Raw genomic sequence first — 17,179 nt, forward strand, 5'->3', positions numbered from 1 at the left:
GAGGTTATTGATATTTCTCCCAGCAATCTTGATTCCAGCTTGTGCTTCTTCCAGCCCAGCGTTCCTCATGATGTACTCTGCATATAAGTTAAATAAGCAAGGTGACAATATACAACCTTGACGCACTCCTTTTCCTATTTGGAACCAGTCTGTTGTTCCATGACCGGTTCTAACTGTTGCTTCCTGACCTGCATACAGGTTTCTCAAGAGGCAGGTCAGGTGGTCTGGGATTCCCATCTCTTTCAGAATGTTCCACAGTTTATTGTGATCCACACAGTCAAAGGCTTTGGCATAGTCAATGAAGCAGAAATAGATGTTTTTCTGAAACTCTCTTGCTTTCTCCATGATCCAGCGGATGTTGGCAATTTGATCTCTGGTGCCTCTGCCTTTTCTAAAACCTGCTTGAACATCTGGGAGTTCACGGTTTACATACTGCTGAAGCCTGGCTTGGAGAATTTTGAGCATGACTTTACTAGCGTGTGAGATGAGTGCAATTGTGCGGTAGTTTAACTCTATCTCCAGGAAATTCCGGGGGATTTAGATCTGTGTCAGGAACTGGGGGCAGAGACTAAAATACATCTTTGTGTGACATAGTGCCTCAGGGTGTATATGTTGAGTGAATGTGTCAGTGAATAGAACTACTGATTTGGGGATCTTCTGAGAAAAGAAAGTAAAAGGAATACTTCAATAAATACAAATTACACATTTTTTTATTATTATCAAAACAGTTAAGACATCTGCATTGCCAAGCTAGAATTAGGAAGGGTTTTAAGAAAGATTCCCACTAAAGAGAGGAATGCAAGTCTATAACCAATGCTACATGAAATCAGGCAGGGTTACAAGAAAGCAGATCTCCGATACAGAGATGAAGCAGTGGATACTGTGCAATTACTATAAAAGAAAAATGGATTTAAGTATGAAAAACAGACCCTATAAAATGTGACTTTAATTAGGATGCCTTTGGCGATGACACTGTTTTCTACAGTAGACTAAAAATAAGAATATAAATGTGATGCATGTTATTCTAGGAAGTGGCAGACACGCAGTTGACGTAACACTTCACCCTCTCACCCAGAGCATCTGGGAAAGGTGAAGGAAAACAGTAGGTGGATCCAGTGATTATCTGTCATTCCAAATTCTGACTCCATCTGGGGCCTCCACAAGGTGAGAAAAACACACTAGGAATAAGGCACCAAAAAATTTCATGTGAAGGCTCAGAGGCTATCAGAATGGAAATCTGTAGCAAGTACATAGAATTTTTGGAGCAAAAAATTTCAGTTCTGAAGAAGTCATATATAATTCACTTTTCAAAAATATCTCTGAAAGGTAGTAAAAATGAGAGTTAAATCTGGCCCAGTTAACTTGATTCCTGAATTTAAAGCCAGATAAAATGCTAGGTCAAAAAAGAAAGGTTTTTGTTCATATTATTTTACATTAATACAGTAGAAAGCTGGTGATTTTTAAAAAGTATAAAAACGCTAAATATTAAAGAGTATGTATAAAAACTCACACACCATTAATTAGTCACAGTTTTGAATAGTGCTCTGTATTTATTGTTTAAAATAGTTGTCATTTAGAAACAGTCTGTTCTAGTGCTAAAACCTTGAAAAGGAAATCCTGAGGAGGATCCTAAAACCTGATATTCAATTTTACACTCTCAGCAGTTGATGGATAGAAATGGTAAGAGCTTTGACTGTCAATTGCTTTTTAAGTAGCAATCAGACTGTATCCATTGTAACTGGTTGCAAAGTACAGGATGTTAAAGGCATAAAGGTGGCTTTTATTTTTTCCAGTTTTTAACAGCAATAGTTACTTCCAGTCATAGAAATGTGATGTGGATTGCAATGTACTGGATAGCTCAGCAGTTAGATTTGATGGATTCCAGAGCTGGTCTGGTGAGTTACCTGACTTGACCTGCAGCACATATATATTGCTGAAGATATATATGGTGCATATATGCTATATATATATATATATACACACACACATATATTGCTGGCTTAAAACTCAACATTCAAAAAACGAAAATCATGGCATCCAGTCCCATCACTTCATGGCAAATAGATGAGGAAACAATGGAAACAGTGACAGATTTTATTTTCTTGGGTTCCAAAATCATCGCAGATGGTGACTGCAACCACAAAATTAAAAGATGCTTTCTCCGTGGAAGAAAAGTTATGACAAACCTAGACAGTGTATTAAAAAACAGAGACATTACTTTGCCAACAAAGGTCCATATAGTCAAAGCTATGGTTTCTCCAGTAGTCATGTATGGATGTGAGACTTGGACCATAAAGAAGACTGAGCACTGAAGAATTGATGATTCTGAACTGTGGTGTTGGTGAAGACTCTTGAGAGTCCCTTGGACTGCAAGGAGATCCAAGCAGTCAATCCTAAAGGAAATCAGTCCTGAATATTCACTGGAAGGACTGATGCTGAAGCTGAAGCTCTAATACTTCAGTCACCTGATGTGAAGAGCCAACTCATTAGAAAAGATACTGATGTGGGGAAAGATTGAAGAGAGGAGAAGGGGTCAACAGAGGATGAGATGGTTGGATGGCATCACCGTCTCAGTGGACATGAGTTTGAGCAAGCTCTGGGAGATGGTGAAGGACAGGGAAGACTGGCCTGCTGCAGTCCACGGGGTCACTAAAAGTCAGACATGACTAAGGAACTGAACAATAACAACATATATATATTATGGCTGATTCGTATTGTTTTACAGTAGAAACCAACACAACTTTGTAAAGCAAATATCCTCCAATTAAAATAAAAGGAAACCTAAGCCCTCGACGGGCTCCAGGGATGTCCAGGCTGCCTAAGAACCTTAGAACCAGAGAAGGTATAGGCTGAGTCTATGTCCTATGAGTCGGACTTGCTGTCTGTCCCAGTTATCTGTTGCTGTATAACAGACGACCCCAAACATAGTTTAAGATAACAATTCTGTTCTGTGGGTTCACTGGGAAACTCTCATTTAGGGTGTCTGTGCAGCTGCAGTCATATGTTAGCAGGATCTGGAATAGTCTGGAGGCTTCTTCTCTCCCATGTCTAGTGACAAGCTCAGATGTCTTGAGTGCTGGGCGTTGGTCAGGCATCTCTCCTCTCCACGTGGCTGTTTGGGCTTCCTCACAGCAGGGTGGACTCCAAATGGGCAGGTTTTTACCTGAGAGCTGGTTTTCTTTGCAGCAAGAGTTTCAAGGGACAGGAAATGGAAGCTGTCAGCATCTTAGGACCAAGACCCTGAATCAGATACAGCATCACTTTATCATTGGATAAAGTGATCAAAGCTGTCAAGACCGAAGGGGAGGAGATATAACCCTCAGGTCCTGTGGAACAGATGTCAAAAAAATTTGTGACTACTTTAAACCCTCCTCATTCTTTAACCAGGACCCAAAGGGTTTGTTCATGGTTGGACATTATCCTAGTCTCACCTCAAAATGATCTGCTTCATATTAATCTAGTTTGAAAAAAATTTTTTTTTAAAAAATTCATTTTTGGCTGAGCCGGGGTCTTCATTGCTATGCATGCGCGGGCTTTCTCTAGTTGCAGAGAGTGGGGGCTACTCTTCGCAGCAGTATGCAGGCGTCTCATTGCAGTGGCTTCTCTTGTTGCGCATGGGCTCTAGGGCATGGGCTTCAGTAGTTGTGGTGCATGGGCTTAGTTGCTCTGCAGCATGTGGGGTCTTCCTGGATCAGGGATTGAACCCATATCCCCTGTATTGGCAGGTGGATTCTTAACCACTTGACCACCAGGGAAGCCCATATTCGTGTAGTTTTTATGCATTAATAAGAAAATTTGTGTACAGTGTCTCAATTTGCTCTTCTAATTGTGAAACAGTAGGTTGGCTAACAAGGCAACTAAGGTACAGAGGTTAAAGGCCTAGGATCTCAACCTCCTAGGGATAGAACGGAGAAATGAATCTGAATCTCTTGACTCTCAGTCCATGCTGAGGGATTCTGGTTTATCTGTTGTTTGTTTACCCTGTCACTTTGCTCTCTGACACACATAGAGCTGGGGGAGAGGAAAGCCCATTTCCCTTTGGCTGAAAATCTGGACACACATCCTTGCAGATGAAGCTCAAGGTGAAGGAAAGGCAATGTTCTGTGACTGCTCAGCGCATCAGTAAGGACTCTTGAAGCCGCTGTACTGGCCTTCACTCTTGGGGAACTCTCTCCGGATCCTCCAGCGGCAGCAACTGGGCAGGATGGCGAAGTCAGCCAGGTCCTGGGAGCCAAAGCGCCAGGTGGTGTAGCTCCTGTAGGCACAGTGCCGCAGCCGGCTGTTGGCAGAATCTGCATCCAGCACCAGCAAGGGCTCCTGGTACTGCAGGAGGAACTTCAGGGTCCGCCTGGACAGCACAAGGCCCCTGAATAGCTCTGAGGCGGTTATACAGGCACCCAGCTTTTTCCGGCAGCACAGCTCCTCCAGGCATCTTTGGTTCTCAGGGAGTTGGGATGGAAGGCAGTTTCCGCACTGGCACCAATCCGGGCAGTCCCTGGATTTAAGGTGCACCTCTTCACCGAGCAGCTGGATCTCCTCTGGTTGTCCGGGAACGGGGGGTGGGTCGTGAAGAGACAGAGGCAGCCAGGACAAGTCCGTAAAGTCCAGCTGGGGTCTCTGAAAAAGGCAATTTTCCAAACCCATCAGCAGTGACAATCCCTAGGGTTCCGGGTTCTATAATTTTCTTATGAACTTATAAAATTACATTTAATACTACATTAATACTAGTAGCTCTCATTTATTAAATGTACATGTCAAGTCTGTGTTTCGCAAGCATCGCCTCATTCAAGCTTTGCAAAAACCTCATGAGGGCTTCCCTGGTGGCACAGTGGGTGAGAATCTGCCTGCCAATGCAACGGACAAGGTTTGACCCCTGGTCTGTGAATATTCCACATGCCGCGGAGCAACTAAAGCCCGTGAGCCACAACTTCTGAGCACACGTGCCTGGAGCCTGTGCTCCGAAACAGGAGAAGCCACTGCAGTGAGAGGCCCGTGCACCTCGGTGGAGTGGCCCCTGTTCACTGCAACTGGAGAGGGCCAGCGTGTAGCAATGAAAACCCAGAGCAACTGAAAATAAATAAATAAAAGTGTTTTTTAAAAAGGAAAACCTCATGAGGTATGCATCCTGATCTCTATTTTACAGGTTTGGAAGTGAAATTCAGAAAAGCCAGGCCTTAGTGCATATATCCTCTCATCAGAGAGCCCTCCGGGCCCCGCCCACCTGATCTAGGTAGTTCCCCTCTTCTCAGGTCCTTCTCTCACCACATGATGATTTCTCTGCTCTCCATCAGTGCTTACCACCATCTGAAATGACCTTATGAACCGGTACGTTTCCTGGATGATTCTTCTTCCACATGAAAGCAGGGGCCCTGTTTGCTTTGTTTACCCCCTGTATCCCCAGTGCCTAGGACACGGCCCAGCACATAGTAGACAATAAATATTTGCTGACTTAGCTCTCCTTTCTCACCATGCTCCCTTTTCTGAAAAATCCATTTGTTATCCTTCAAGGGAATTTGCCATAATTGCCATCATTTATGTCTATTCTTTGTGACAGATACCTTTATTCACCAGACAAAGAGAGTGTGAGTTGAGTACATTCCCTTCTGCTAGTAATATTCACTTTTAAATTCTGGGTGCTGGTACCATGTGTTGCATGGTGTTTACTTTGTCATCAGTTGTGATTTATACACATTTCTAGATATATTTATATTTAACAGTAAGTATTCTTTTAAAAAGACTGGGATTTCCCTGGTGGTCTAGTGTTTAAGAATCCACCTTGCAATGCAGGGGACACAGGTTCGATACCTGGTCGGAGAGCTAAGATCCCACAAGCAGCGGGGCAGCTAAGCCCACACACTGCAACTGCCGAAGCCAGAGCACCACAACTAGAGAGGCCGTGAGCCTCGACGAAAGATCCCACATGACGCAAGATCCTGTGTGCCACAGCTAAGACCCCATGCAACCAAATTAACCAGTTAATTAGTTTGAAAAGACTAATGAGAATTCCCTGGGGATCCAGTGGTTAGGACTCCAAGCCTCCACTGCAGGGGGTGTGGGTTCCATCAGGGAACTAAAATCCCACAGGCTGTGCCGCGTAGCCGAAAAACAAAAAGCAAGCACTAAACAACATACCAGGACTTTTTCACCTTTGACATCTTGCAGACTTCTCCCAAGTAATCTTTCATTTACCATCCTAATATAGGGTTCATCCACAAAGGACACATATTTTAATGTCTAGGAGATAAAAATTAAAGGGTTAGCCATTTTAGTACAGAGTTACACCTACTGTGTATCTGAACATATTTAAAGGCAACTGTTATTCCTACTTACCAAATGACAACCCGTTCAACAAGCTAACCAGAAACTCTTGCTAACTAAGAAAGAATTGATTCTGAGTATCAGAAACAGAGCCCCCGCTACCTTAATTTGTAGACTTAGAGTATCCACAGCTTACTGCCTATTATCTCCAGGTACCCCAAGTGCTATATAAAATTCCTTTGTTGTGTTCCCTCAATTTCAGTTATGCTAAGGTTGAATAGCTCCAGAAAGTTATACTATTACAACTTAAATTATTTATATCTTCATTAAATTGCCTCCCATCTTGGGCCGTGAAATGGTGATTAATTTTGGTTGCAAAGATGAACTTTGATTTTAATTGCAAATACATGTACAATGAACAATGAATTGTGCATTCAGCTGCTACAAAAGGACAGCAGTGTTCTTGGACAAGGGAAAGAAACCCTCTTTGTTCTTTTTAAAGTACCAGAGATTTCTCTTTGATTGGAGGAAATCATGGATTCTAAAACTAATCAAATTCCAAATGAATCAAATCAAAACCATACAGATGAACTAAAATTTCCTTTGACTACTCCCCCATCCGAGACTCCTTTCCATAAGCAATCACTGTGAGTGATTTGTGAGTGTCCAAACCTTTTTGTACACATTTATTACTTCCCCACACACATTTACATGTGTGTGTATAATGCACATAGAAATGTACAGAATATATATGTATGTATATAAATAGACATATATACGTGTAGAAAATTCATAAAATAGTTTTTGTGTATAGTTGCTTTTTAACCTACTTATCATACCACAGATATTGTTCCATAGTTTGCTTTTTCACTTTCAGCAATCTTGGATATTTGCTCATGTCAATACCTCTAACATAATAGTTATCAACATGGATTCTGAAACCAGCCTGCCTGAGTTAGAATTCCATCTCTGCCAACTGTATGACTTTAGGCAAATAATTTAACCTTCCTGTGCCTCAGTTTCCTTATCTGCAGAAAGATAACAGTGGTACCTATCTAGAGTTCTACTGATAATCACACAATCCTATAAACCCACCTGTAAGGCTGGGTGAAGGTTCAGTGAGTTAATGTATACATAGCACTGGGAACTCTATACGAGCACTTGCTTTTATAATCATCTGCGTCATTTTTTAAAACTGGTGCCAGGCATTCCCTACTATGGACTTATCATAGTTCATTTCGCCATTCACCTGTTGGGCATTTGGGCAGATGCTCTTCGTCACTGCCACACATAGCATTGTGATAGACATCTTGTACACGTGCACTACTTGGGCACCCATGTGAGTGTTTCTCTAGGGCAAGTATGGAGAAGCAGAAATGCCAGGGTGTAAAGTATGTCCTGTTTAAATGTTACTAGATTGACAAATTGTTCTCCAGAGTTATTATACTTTTATTGCACAACCAGTTTAATAAATCTGACCAAATTGACAAATCCTGGAACATAAACATTTGTTTTCCCTATATCGTGCTTCTCCATTTTTGTCTCTTTTCTTCACTAAAATGAAAGGATTCATCTGAGGGAGAATGTGGATTGGGGTAGGATCCTGATACTTATCCACCACGGGATTGACTGCACCTATGATTTTGGCCTTATTTCTGCACTCTCCTCAGTGATCCAACGGGCCCATCAGGTGTTTTGATTTTGATATCCCGTAGACATATCGAGTCTTACCCGTGTTGGCTCCACAATGGATTCATACTTCTTCTTGTAGTAGTATTCATTGACTGCGCAGGGCTGATAGCACTTGCACCAGGGATAAACATGCGATCGACAGTATTTACTTGAATAAGTGTTGATGAGCATGTCAATGAACACAGTGGCCTGGAAAAAACCAGACAAGCACCTTGTCAGCGAAACTTCCTTTAGCCACATCATTTTCATAAAGTGTGAGAAAAAGAATCTCTTACCAAACCAAAGTAGGAGAGGGTTGAACCAATGTACACAATCAGCTGGATGATGTCAAATTTTCCCCCCTGAAAACAGAGTACAAAAGATTACTTGGTTGAAATTCAGAATCATGCTTTTCTGCTCTAACATGTAATTGTAAGTTCCAGCAGAGGAGGGAGTCTAGTGCCATGAATTTGACAACTGCATCCAATGTGTTCACAGTAAGAAAGATTAAGGAGACTGAAAATATGAATCCTATTCCTTCTGCTTCTGTCTCTCAGGATGTGCTTGAAAACATGGGTGTTTTAAACTAAGAAGCACTGGAACCCACACACTGAGAGGAAAGCCACTGAAAGTTTATCTTTCCGTGCAAGGTGAGGGTTTCAGAAGAGCTTTCCCTAAAAGTGATTTGAAATTACTTTGGAAACAGAGGGAAGGAATGTCTGCACAGTCTCCCCTCAGATGTCCTTGTGATTTTTATTCTCAGTGTCTTTGTATCTTCTCACTGTATCTCATTGATTCTTGTGGGGCTTATTACCACGTTAGGTAAATAATATGCTGTCAGACGAGATATGAGGGCATCCACTGGTTTTGCATCTCTCCTCCTTCTGGAGACAGCATGCCAGCTTTCCTTTGGAGAACCATCTCTGCATACTCAGTCCCTGTAGTTTGCAGGGAAGAGGCTGGTTCAGGGCTGGTCTAAGACTAGCCATTGTGAGTGACCCTAGTCACAGTGATTAGTTCATCAGTGAGCATGTGGCTCATATCGGGCCAGTCAAAGCCAGTGGCATCTGCTGAGGTTTTTGCTGAGAGGTTCTCTTTCCGTGGCGGTTGCTAAATTGCAAAGATATAAGTAGCTGCTGATACCACCACATAGAGATGACCCACTGGGAATGACGCCAGAACAGAGGAGAAAAATGTAAGAGATGGAGGGGGGCAGGTTCCTCATGATGTTATTAAAACATCTGGATTCAGCAATACCTGAAGCCTGAAAATTGCCTCTGGATTTATCAGTTATGTGAACTAAAAAAAAGGACTTTTTTTTTTTCCCCTAACCCAATTTGAATTGGGTTCTGTTCCTTACAAACTATTTTACAGAGGGATCTCTTTCTCCCTCCTTTTTTAAAAAATTATTTTTAATTAAAGGATAATTGTTTTACAATATTGAGTTTGTTTCTGCAATTCAACAGCATGAATCAGTCATAAGTATACATATGTCCCCTCCCTCTTGAATCTCCCTCCCACCTCCCACCCCTTCCCACCCTTCTAGGTAGTTATAGAGCTCCAGTTTGAGTTCCCTGAGTCATACAGCAAATTCCCACTGGCTATCTATTTCACATATGCTAGTGTATATGTTTCCATGCTACTCTCCTCATCCATCCCACCATCTCCTTCCTCCCCCCATCTTTCTAGATTCCATATATATGCATTAATATATGATTTCTCTCTCCTTTTTAAGCATCAGAGTATTTTTAAAGTTGAGTTATTAGGTTTTTTCCCCAAGCCCACTCTTGTACTCATTAGAAGACTTGTCCAGGAACAAGGACATTTCTTCCCCTTTTTGTATCCCACTTGCAAAGTGCACAGTGCCAGCTAATGACTATGACCAAAGCATTCATCCTTTGAGATACTATGGCATTAATTTAAGACACAGTCATAGGAATGGAGATGCCACTGGCTGAGAGCGGAGAAGAGACTTACGGTGCCGAAAACCAGGATGTCAAAACGGATCCCGTAAGCTTTTATCAGGGTCCGCTTTTCAGTGTTATTTTCCTTATAGTACTTGGCATATCTGTAGGAGGAAAAGGATCCATATTTATGAAGATCTATGTGAAAGTGCTGGTATTTTATGAAAAGAAAAAGCCGAAACAGTAGCCGAAAACACTAGTCTTGTTTGTCTGATCTAGTCTTCTTCCAGCTCTGCTGTTGTTAGCAAAGGGAATAACACAAATTTCTCTCTCTCTTCACCTGGAACCAAAGCACCACCTCCCCACGTCACCTCCTCTACTTTTGGCATAACAGAGTGATGGAAAGTCTGCTTTTTTAAAAAAATATTTTTGTATATTTATTTAGCTTCCTTCGTGGCTCAGCTGGTAAAGAATCTGCCTGCAATGAGAAGATCCCTTGGAGAAGGGAAAGGCTACCCATTCCAGTATTTTGGCCTGGAGAATTCCATGGACTGTACAGTCCATGGGGTCACAGAATCCAACACGACTTAGTGACTTTCACTTGGCTGCTCCAGGTCTTAGCTGCAGCATGCAGGATCTTTAGTTGTGATCTTCGAACTTGGTTGTGGCATATGGGATCTAGTTCCCTGACCAGAGATTGAAGCCAGGCCACCTGCATTGGGAGCTCAGAGTGTTACAGACATTTACAGCAAAGATATAAGTAGCTGCTGACACCACTGCATAGAGATGACCCACTAGAGATGGACCACCAGGGAAGTCCCAGGACATTTTTTTCTTTGAGTTATTAACTCATAACCTACATAGGTGTGGGGAGAGAAGAAAACAAAAAATGAATGCTCTGCCAAAATATAGTATGGAACATCTGAAATTCTTATTTTTTTTCTTTTTTGAAGCTCTCCAGATCTGACATAGAGATGAACTGGATGTTCTCAGCACTTTGGTGCCTGTTTCTGGCCAAAGGGGTTTCAGTTTCTTTGCATCTGAATTTTCTCATTTAATGACAGAACTTTCTTTTGCTCTATTACCTGATTTGCTTTTTAAAATGCAGAGGAAGCATGCATCACCACTCCATGCCCCAGGGTTGCATAATCTCTCCATGCAAACTGTTTTGCTGGAAGGTTAACACTGTAGTAAATACTTGAATTCCAGTTTTCAGGGGCTTGGTACAGTGGTTCTCATACTGAGGGGCAAGAACCACTTGGGAAGCATTTTCAAAAGGCAGATTCCTCACCCCCAAAGGGTGATTCAGATGGTGTGAAATGTTTCTGGGAACCTGTATGTCTAGGAAAGGGACCAGCTGGTTCTGATACAGGTGAACAGTGGACCACACTCAGAAATACCAGGCCCTCATGGGCAAGGATGCTTTTGCGTGCTGTAGTGGGTTGAATAATGCCCCCACCGAAGGCAAGTCTCAAGTGCCTAACCCCTGCACCTGCGAATGTGACCTTATTTGGAAATAGGATCTTTGCAAGTGCAAATGAGTTAAGGATCTCAAGATGAGATCATCCTGGATTTAGGGTGGGCCTTAAATGCAATGACTGTATCCTTATAAGAGGAAAGAGAGGGAGAGTTGAAACATAAACAGAGGGGAAGCCCATGTAAAGACGGAGGCAGATACTGGAGGGAGGCAGCCACGAGTTAAGAACCAAGCAGTTTCATCTTGTTGGAATTGGCTTGAAACAATATTTTGGGTCAATCAAATTTTCTGTCTTAGGAATTTGAAATAAAAAAAAAACCCACTAGAATTGGCCTATTAAAAAAAAATGAAGTTCTAGATGTAGTGCTGGTATTAGAAGGGCTATAGCGTTAACTCTTGAACAGCACAGGGGTTGGGGTGCCCACCCAGTGGAAAGTTGAAGGAATTGATCAGTGGAAAATCCACTTTAACTTACAGTTGGCCCTTAATATTCATGCTCCCTCTGTGCATTCAACCAACTGCAGATTGTTTAGTACTATAGTATTCAGTTCAGTTCAGTTCAGTTCAGTCGCTCAGTTGTGTCTGACTCTCCGCGACCCCACGAATCACAGCACGCCAGGCCTCCCTGTCCATCACCAACTCCCGGAGTTCACTCAAACTCATGCCCACAGAGTCGGTGATGCCATCCAGCCATCTCATTCTCTGTCATCCCCTTCTCCTCCAGCCCCCAACCTTTCCCAACATCAGAGTCTTTTCCATTGAGTCAACTCGTCGCATGAGGTGGCCAAAATATTGCAGTTTCAGCTTTAGCATCAGTCCTTCCAATGAACACCCAGGATTGATCTCCTTTAGAATGGACTGGTTGGATCTCCTTGCAGTACAAGGGACTCTCAAGAGTCTTCTCCAACACCACAGTTCAAAAGCATCAATTCTTCGGCGATCAGCTTTCTATTTATTATTTAAAATAGTCCGTGTGTGAATGGATCCACGCAGTTCAAACCTGTATTGTTCAAGCGTCAATTATATATTGCAAGCTGATATCCTTCAGAAGCAGAATAAATAAGCATTAGTCACATTAAGAGCAGAGCACCAGTGAAGATCTGTAATTCCCTGGTTGCTCAGTGGTAAAGAATCTGTCTGCCGGTGCAGAGGACTCGGGTTCAATTCCTGAGTCAGGTAGATCCCTTGGAGTCAGAGATGGCTACCTACTCCAGTATTCTTGCCTGGAAAATCTCATGGACAGAGGAGTCTGGCGGGTACAGTCCATGGGGTCGCAAAGAGTCAGACGTGACTAAGCACAACAACAAGAGCCACTGGAAGCCAGAAGAAGCAAGGAGAGATCCTCCCTTGGGGCCTTTAGAGGGAGTATATCCCTGCTGACACCTTGATTTTGGACTTCTGGCCTCCAGAACTGTGAAAAGTTTCTGTTGTTTAAAGCCACCAAGTTTGTGGTAATTTGTTAAAGCAGCCACAGGAAATGAATACACATACATACCTATTCTGAGAGCTGCTGCTGCTGCTGCTAAGTTGCTTCAGTCGTGTCCGACTCTGTGCCACCCCAGAGACTGCAGCCCACCAGTCTCCCCCATCCCTGGGATTCTCCAGGCAAGAACACAGGAGTGGGTTGCCATTTCCTTCTCCAAAGCATGAAAGTGAAAAGTGAAAGTGAAGTCGCTTAGTCGTATCCGACCCTTAGCGACCCCATGGACTGCAGCCCACCAGGCTCCTCCATCCATGGGATTTTCCAGGCAGGAGTACTGGAGTGGGCTGCCACATTCTGAGAGCAGAGAAGCCCATCAGGCATTCTGTCCTGGGTGGGTCTTCCCTGCTTTACACGTCTTGTAAATAAACCAAATCATTGACTAAGGACCTTTGGCCACAGATCTTTTGGTAAAGGATGAAATTTCTGCAACGTGATCAATTCCTTCAACTTCCTGTGTTTTAGAAAGCTTATATTTTCTCATATACCTCATATAACCTCTAATTTCCTTCTCTTTTCTGTGGCTATTTGAAAATAACTTGTCCAGTTAACCATCAGGTCTCCACAATTTATTTTTGGCTACAGATTTCTTCTGGTGCTTGATTCCAGAGAACAAATGCTCTAACACTTTGATCTGAAAGAGTATTAACATCACAACCAGTTCTTCAGAAAGCTCAGATCTCTCCAGGAGCTAATGTTCTTAGGCTCAGCTCAGAGACTTGAAGGACATTTGCTAACATCTGATGGGTACATTGCCCTGCATGTGTCTGCTGGCCGCTGAAAAAACAGCCTGTGAGGGCAGTCGGGGACCACTGACCCAGCCTCGCTTCCTACTAATGGCCACAAGCCTATTCAGTAGAGCAGCAGGGAATGATCAAAACATTACCTAAACTAGGAGCTGGTTTCAGGGCCCTGGATGAGACTCCATGGACCCAGAGAAGGCAAAAAACCTCTTTTGGGACTTCCCTGGTGGTCCAGTGGTTAAGACTCCAAGCTCCCAATAAAGGGGGCTCAGGTTCGATCTTTGGTCAGGGGACTAGATCCTACATACTATAACTAAAAAGATCCCACATGCTGCAACGAAGCTCCCATATGCTGCAACGAAACTCCCGCTTGCAGCAATTAAGACTCAGGGAGGGAGGGGGAGAAGCCAAATAAATAAATATGAAAAAAATAAAGTCACTGAAGCAAAGTCAATATTCTTTAAAAATGCCTCTTATGTGTTGATCTCAGCCAGCTCTTAGTCAGTAGCTTCAAACTCAGATGCCTGTAGGGGCCAGACAGATAACAGAAATGAGTGATGCAGCCAGGTATGAGGCAATAAAGAGTGGTGAGGACTGTGGCAAACCAAGAGGGAACCACTGATCCTCTGCTCCAGCTGAGAGCTTTCCTGTGGGATATAAAGCCAGTGTTGTCACATGGTTTGATTTTTTTCCAAATAGTTTAATTTTTCAGGAAAAGTAGGAAGTCCATAATTTTATGTAGACTATCTCAACGTTCAAAACATTGACCAACAGCAACAAAAAAGTTTGAAGTCTGCTTGCCAGTTAATGATGCTGTTTTACCTAAAATATAAATAGATCCATTTGCTTGAGTGGATAACAAAAAGTCAATAAGAGAGCTAGCAGAAGGGTTAGGAGGCAGTGAATGGGTGTGTGTGTGTGTGTGTGTGTGTGTTTGCATATGCACTTTGGCCTGTACTTGCATGCTCAGATTAAGCAGACACCTCATTTTATTCATTCTCCCAGGCAACTAGCAGCCTGGTTGTAAGAAACAAAATATAGTCAAATGAAACATCAAAGAAGAAAGCATGTTTGGGATGCTAGATGACATAGCCTAGACCAGTGCTTCTCAAATTTTAATGTGCACATGAATCTTTTGGGAATCATAAGATGTAGTTTCTAAGCACTAGTGGTAAAGAAACTGCCTGCCAATGCAGGAGACATAAGAGTAAATTAAGAGTGGAAGCTGAGATTTTTACATCATAACAAGTTCCCATGTTGAGGCAAGGCCCATGTTCCTGGTAACAGGATCACATTTTGAGTATCGGTTGAGATTAGTGATTCTCAAACTTGAGTTTGCATCCAAATAACCTGGGAAGAACAATCCCAGGAGTGTCTAATTCAGTAGGTCTGAGAATTTGCATTTCTAAAAAGATCCCACGTGATGCTGATGTGGGGACTCACACTTTGAGAGTCCAGACCATTAGTAAAAGTATTCAGGGAAGCTGATATGTTTGCAAGTTGATTCACTAAAATGGACTCCTATGTGTGCAGTTTCCCTTCTTAACTGGGAAAGCTCACTCTTCAGGAAAGTGCACAGTGCCTATGGGGGATTCCTATCCCATCTTTGGAGAGGCCTTTTCTGGTTGCATTCCTGCTCCCCACCCTATTAACCTATCTTGTGTGATTTTCTTTGAAGCATGTATCATCATCTGAAATGGTCTTATTGGATTTCTTTGTTTGTTCTATTGAGATATAATTAACATATCATAAAATGCACGTAAAATGCTTACTCCTTGCAAGGAAAGTTATGACCAACCTAGACAGCATATTAAAAAGCAGAGACATTACTTTGCCAACATAGGTCCGTCTAGTCAAGGCTATGGTTTTTCCAGTATTCATGTATGGATGTGAGAGTTGGACCATGAAGAAAGCTGAGCCCTGAAGAACTGACGCTTTTGAACTGTGGTGTTGAAGAAGACTCTCGAGAGTTCCCTGGACTGTAAGGAGATCCAACCAGTCAATCCTAAAGGAAATCAGTCATGAATATTCATTGGAAGGACTGATGCTGAAACTGAAACTCCAATACCTTGGCTACCTGGTGCGAAGAGCTGACGCATTTCAAAAGACCCTAATGCTGGGAAAGATTGAAGGCAGGAGGAGAAGGGGACGGCAGAAGATGAGATGGTTGGATGGCATCACTGACTCAACGGACATGAGTTGGGTAAGCTCCAGGAGTTGGTGATGGACAGGGAGGCCTGGTGTGTTGCGGTTCATGGGGTCACAAAGAGTTGGACACGACTGAGTGACTGAACTGAACTGAACTGGCATATGAAGACACCTCACAGAATACCAGGTTATACATATTATATGATCTCATATAAGTCTCACAAAAAAGTTGGTTAGACAAAGGAAATTTCACCAGAAGGTTATCTTCGGTTATCTCAGGATAGAGGAATTATGGGTGATTTTTATCCTCTTCTCTATGGTTATCTCTGTTTCCCAAGTTTTGTTTTTTTCTTACAAAGAGAGTGCAGTTCTTTAATACTTCATACAAAAATTCAGTCACTACCTAGCTCTGAGAGGAAGTCTTTTACATTAATCTTGTTGCCTTAGGAAACAAAACTAGTCTTACTGGCTGCTGGGGATACAATTCAGCAGGGTCTGGGAGGTCCCTGGGGAGCCAACGGGTAGTTACTGGACAAATCTGACTTGGAGCACTGTTACCTGAAGTTGTAGCCAGGGTACAAGGACTCCTTGGCGGTCTTGTCGTCAAGGCGACGGAAACTGTATTTTGGACGGCAGTGATGGAACCATCTGTCCAGGTTGCAGTCCCAGTAGATCTCAATGCCCATGATTCCTCCCTGGGGAAGAAAACAAGAGATAATCTCTAAGCCTCGCTGGACATGGGTTATGCAGCCATCAGACATCTCCCTGCATAGTGATGATCACTGAAAGGAAAGTTTGCTTTTGAGGGTAAAAGATGCTGATAAAAACTTTCAGAGCCCTAAGTACCGTCCAGTTTAACTCATACAACTACTACTTTGGCAACTACAAATGCATCTCCCTGCTCCTCCTCCCACCTGGAACATTAAACCATTAAATTTACTTTCCTAAAATACAACTTTCAACAAGTAGTAGTAATGTTAGTCGCTCAGTCATGTCCAACTCTTTGCGACCCCATGGACTGTAGCCCACTAGCCTCCTCTGTCCATGGGGTTTCCCAGGCAAGAATACTGGAGTGGGTTGCCATTCTTTTCTCCAGGGGATCTTCCTGATCCGGGGATCAAACCCAGGTCTCTGGTAATGTAGGCAGATTCTTTACCATCAGAGCCACCAGGGAAGCCCAACTTTCAACAAACCCCTCCTGTAATCAGACATTATTAATGCCTCCACCCCCATTAAAGATTAAGTTGAGGCTTATCATACTGGGATTCAGCGTGCTCCATCACTTCCTCTCTGCTTATCTCTGAATTCTCCCTTGGAGAAAGCTGTTATGCCAGGCTATGCTTTTCCCAGACACACTGTGCATTTTCACTTCTTTTTTATTTTAAAATAAAGCTGTATCTCAACAGCTTTATTGAGATACAATTCGCATACAATTTGCCACCTAACATGTACAATTCCACACTTACATTCATGTATATGTGCAACTACTACCACAGTC

General features: G+C 42.7%; 1 protein-coding gene across 2 annotated transcripts in view; it reads right to left on the reverse strand.

The window, feature by feature from the left end:
* Window positions 1-692: 692 nt before the first annotated feature.
* P2RX7 (purinergic receptor P2X 7) overlaps window positions 693-17,179 on the reverse strand; it is a 64,207-nt gene continuing 47,720 nt past the window's right edge. For both annotated transcript variants that reach the window (XM_055405466.2, XM_088828167.1), the window contains exons 8-13: window positions 16,240-16,376; window positions 9,907-9,997; window positions 8,226-8,291; window positions 7,990-8,139; window positions 6,133-6,234; window positions 693-4,617 (exon numbers count right to left, since the gene is read on the reverse strand). In XM_055405466.2, the coding sequence (XP_055261441.2) occupies window positions 4,120-4,617; window positions 6,133-6,234; window positions 7,990-8,139; window positions 8,226-8,291; window positions 9,907-9,997; window positions 16,240-16,376 (1,044 nt within the window). In that variant the 3' untranslated portion in view covers window positions 693-4,119. The remainder of the gene's footprint in view (window positions 4,618-6,132; window positions 6,235-7,989; window positions 8,140-8,225; window positions 8,292-9,906; window positions 9,998-16,239; window positions 16,377-17,179) is intronic.

The sequence above is a fragment of the Moschus berezovskii genome, chromosome 19 (genome assembly GCF_049115385.1).
Source record: "Moschus berezovskii isolate FMDL1 chromosome 19, NW_MosBer_1.0, whole genome shotgun sequence".
In the NCBI taxonomy this organism is placed as follows: domain Eukaryota; kingdom Metazoa; phylum Chordata; class Mammalia; order Artiodactyla; family Moschidae; genus Moschus; species Moschus berezovskii.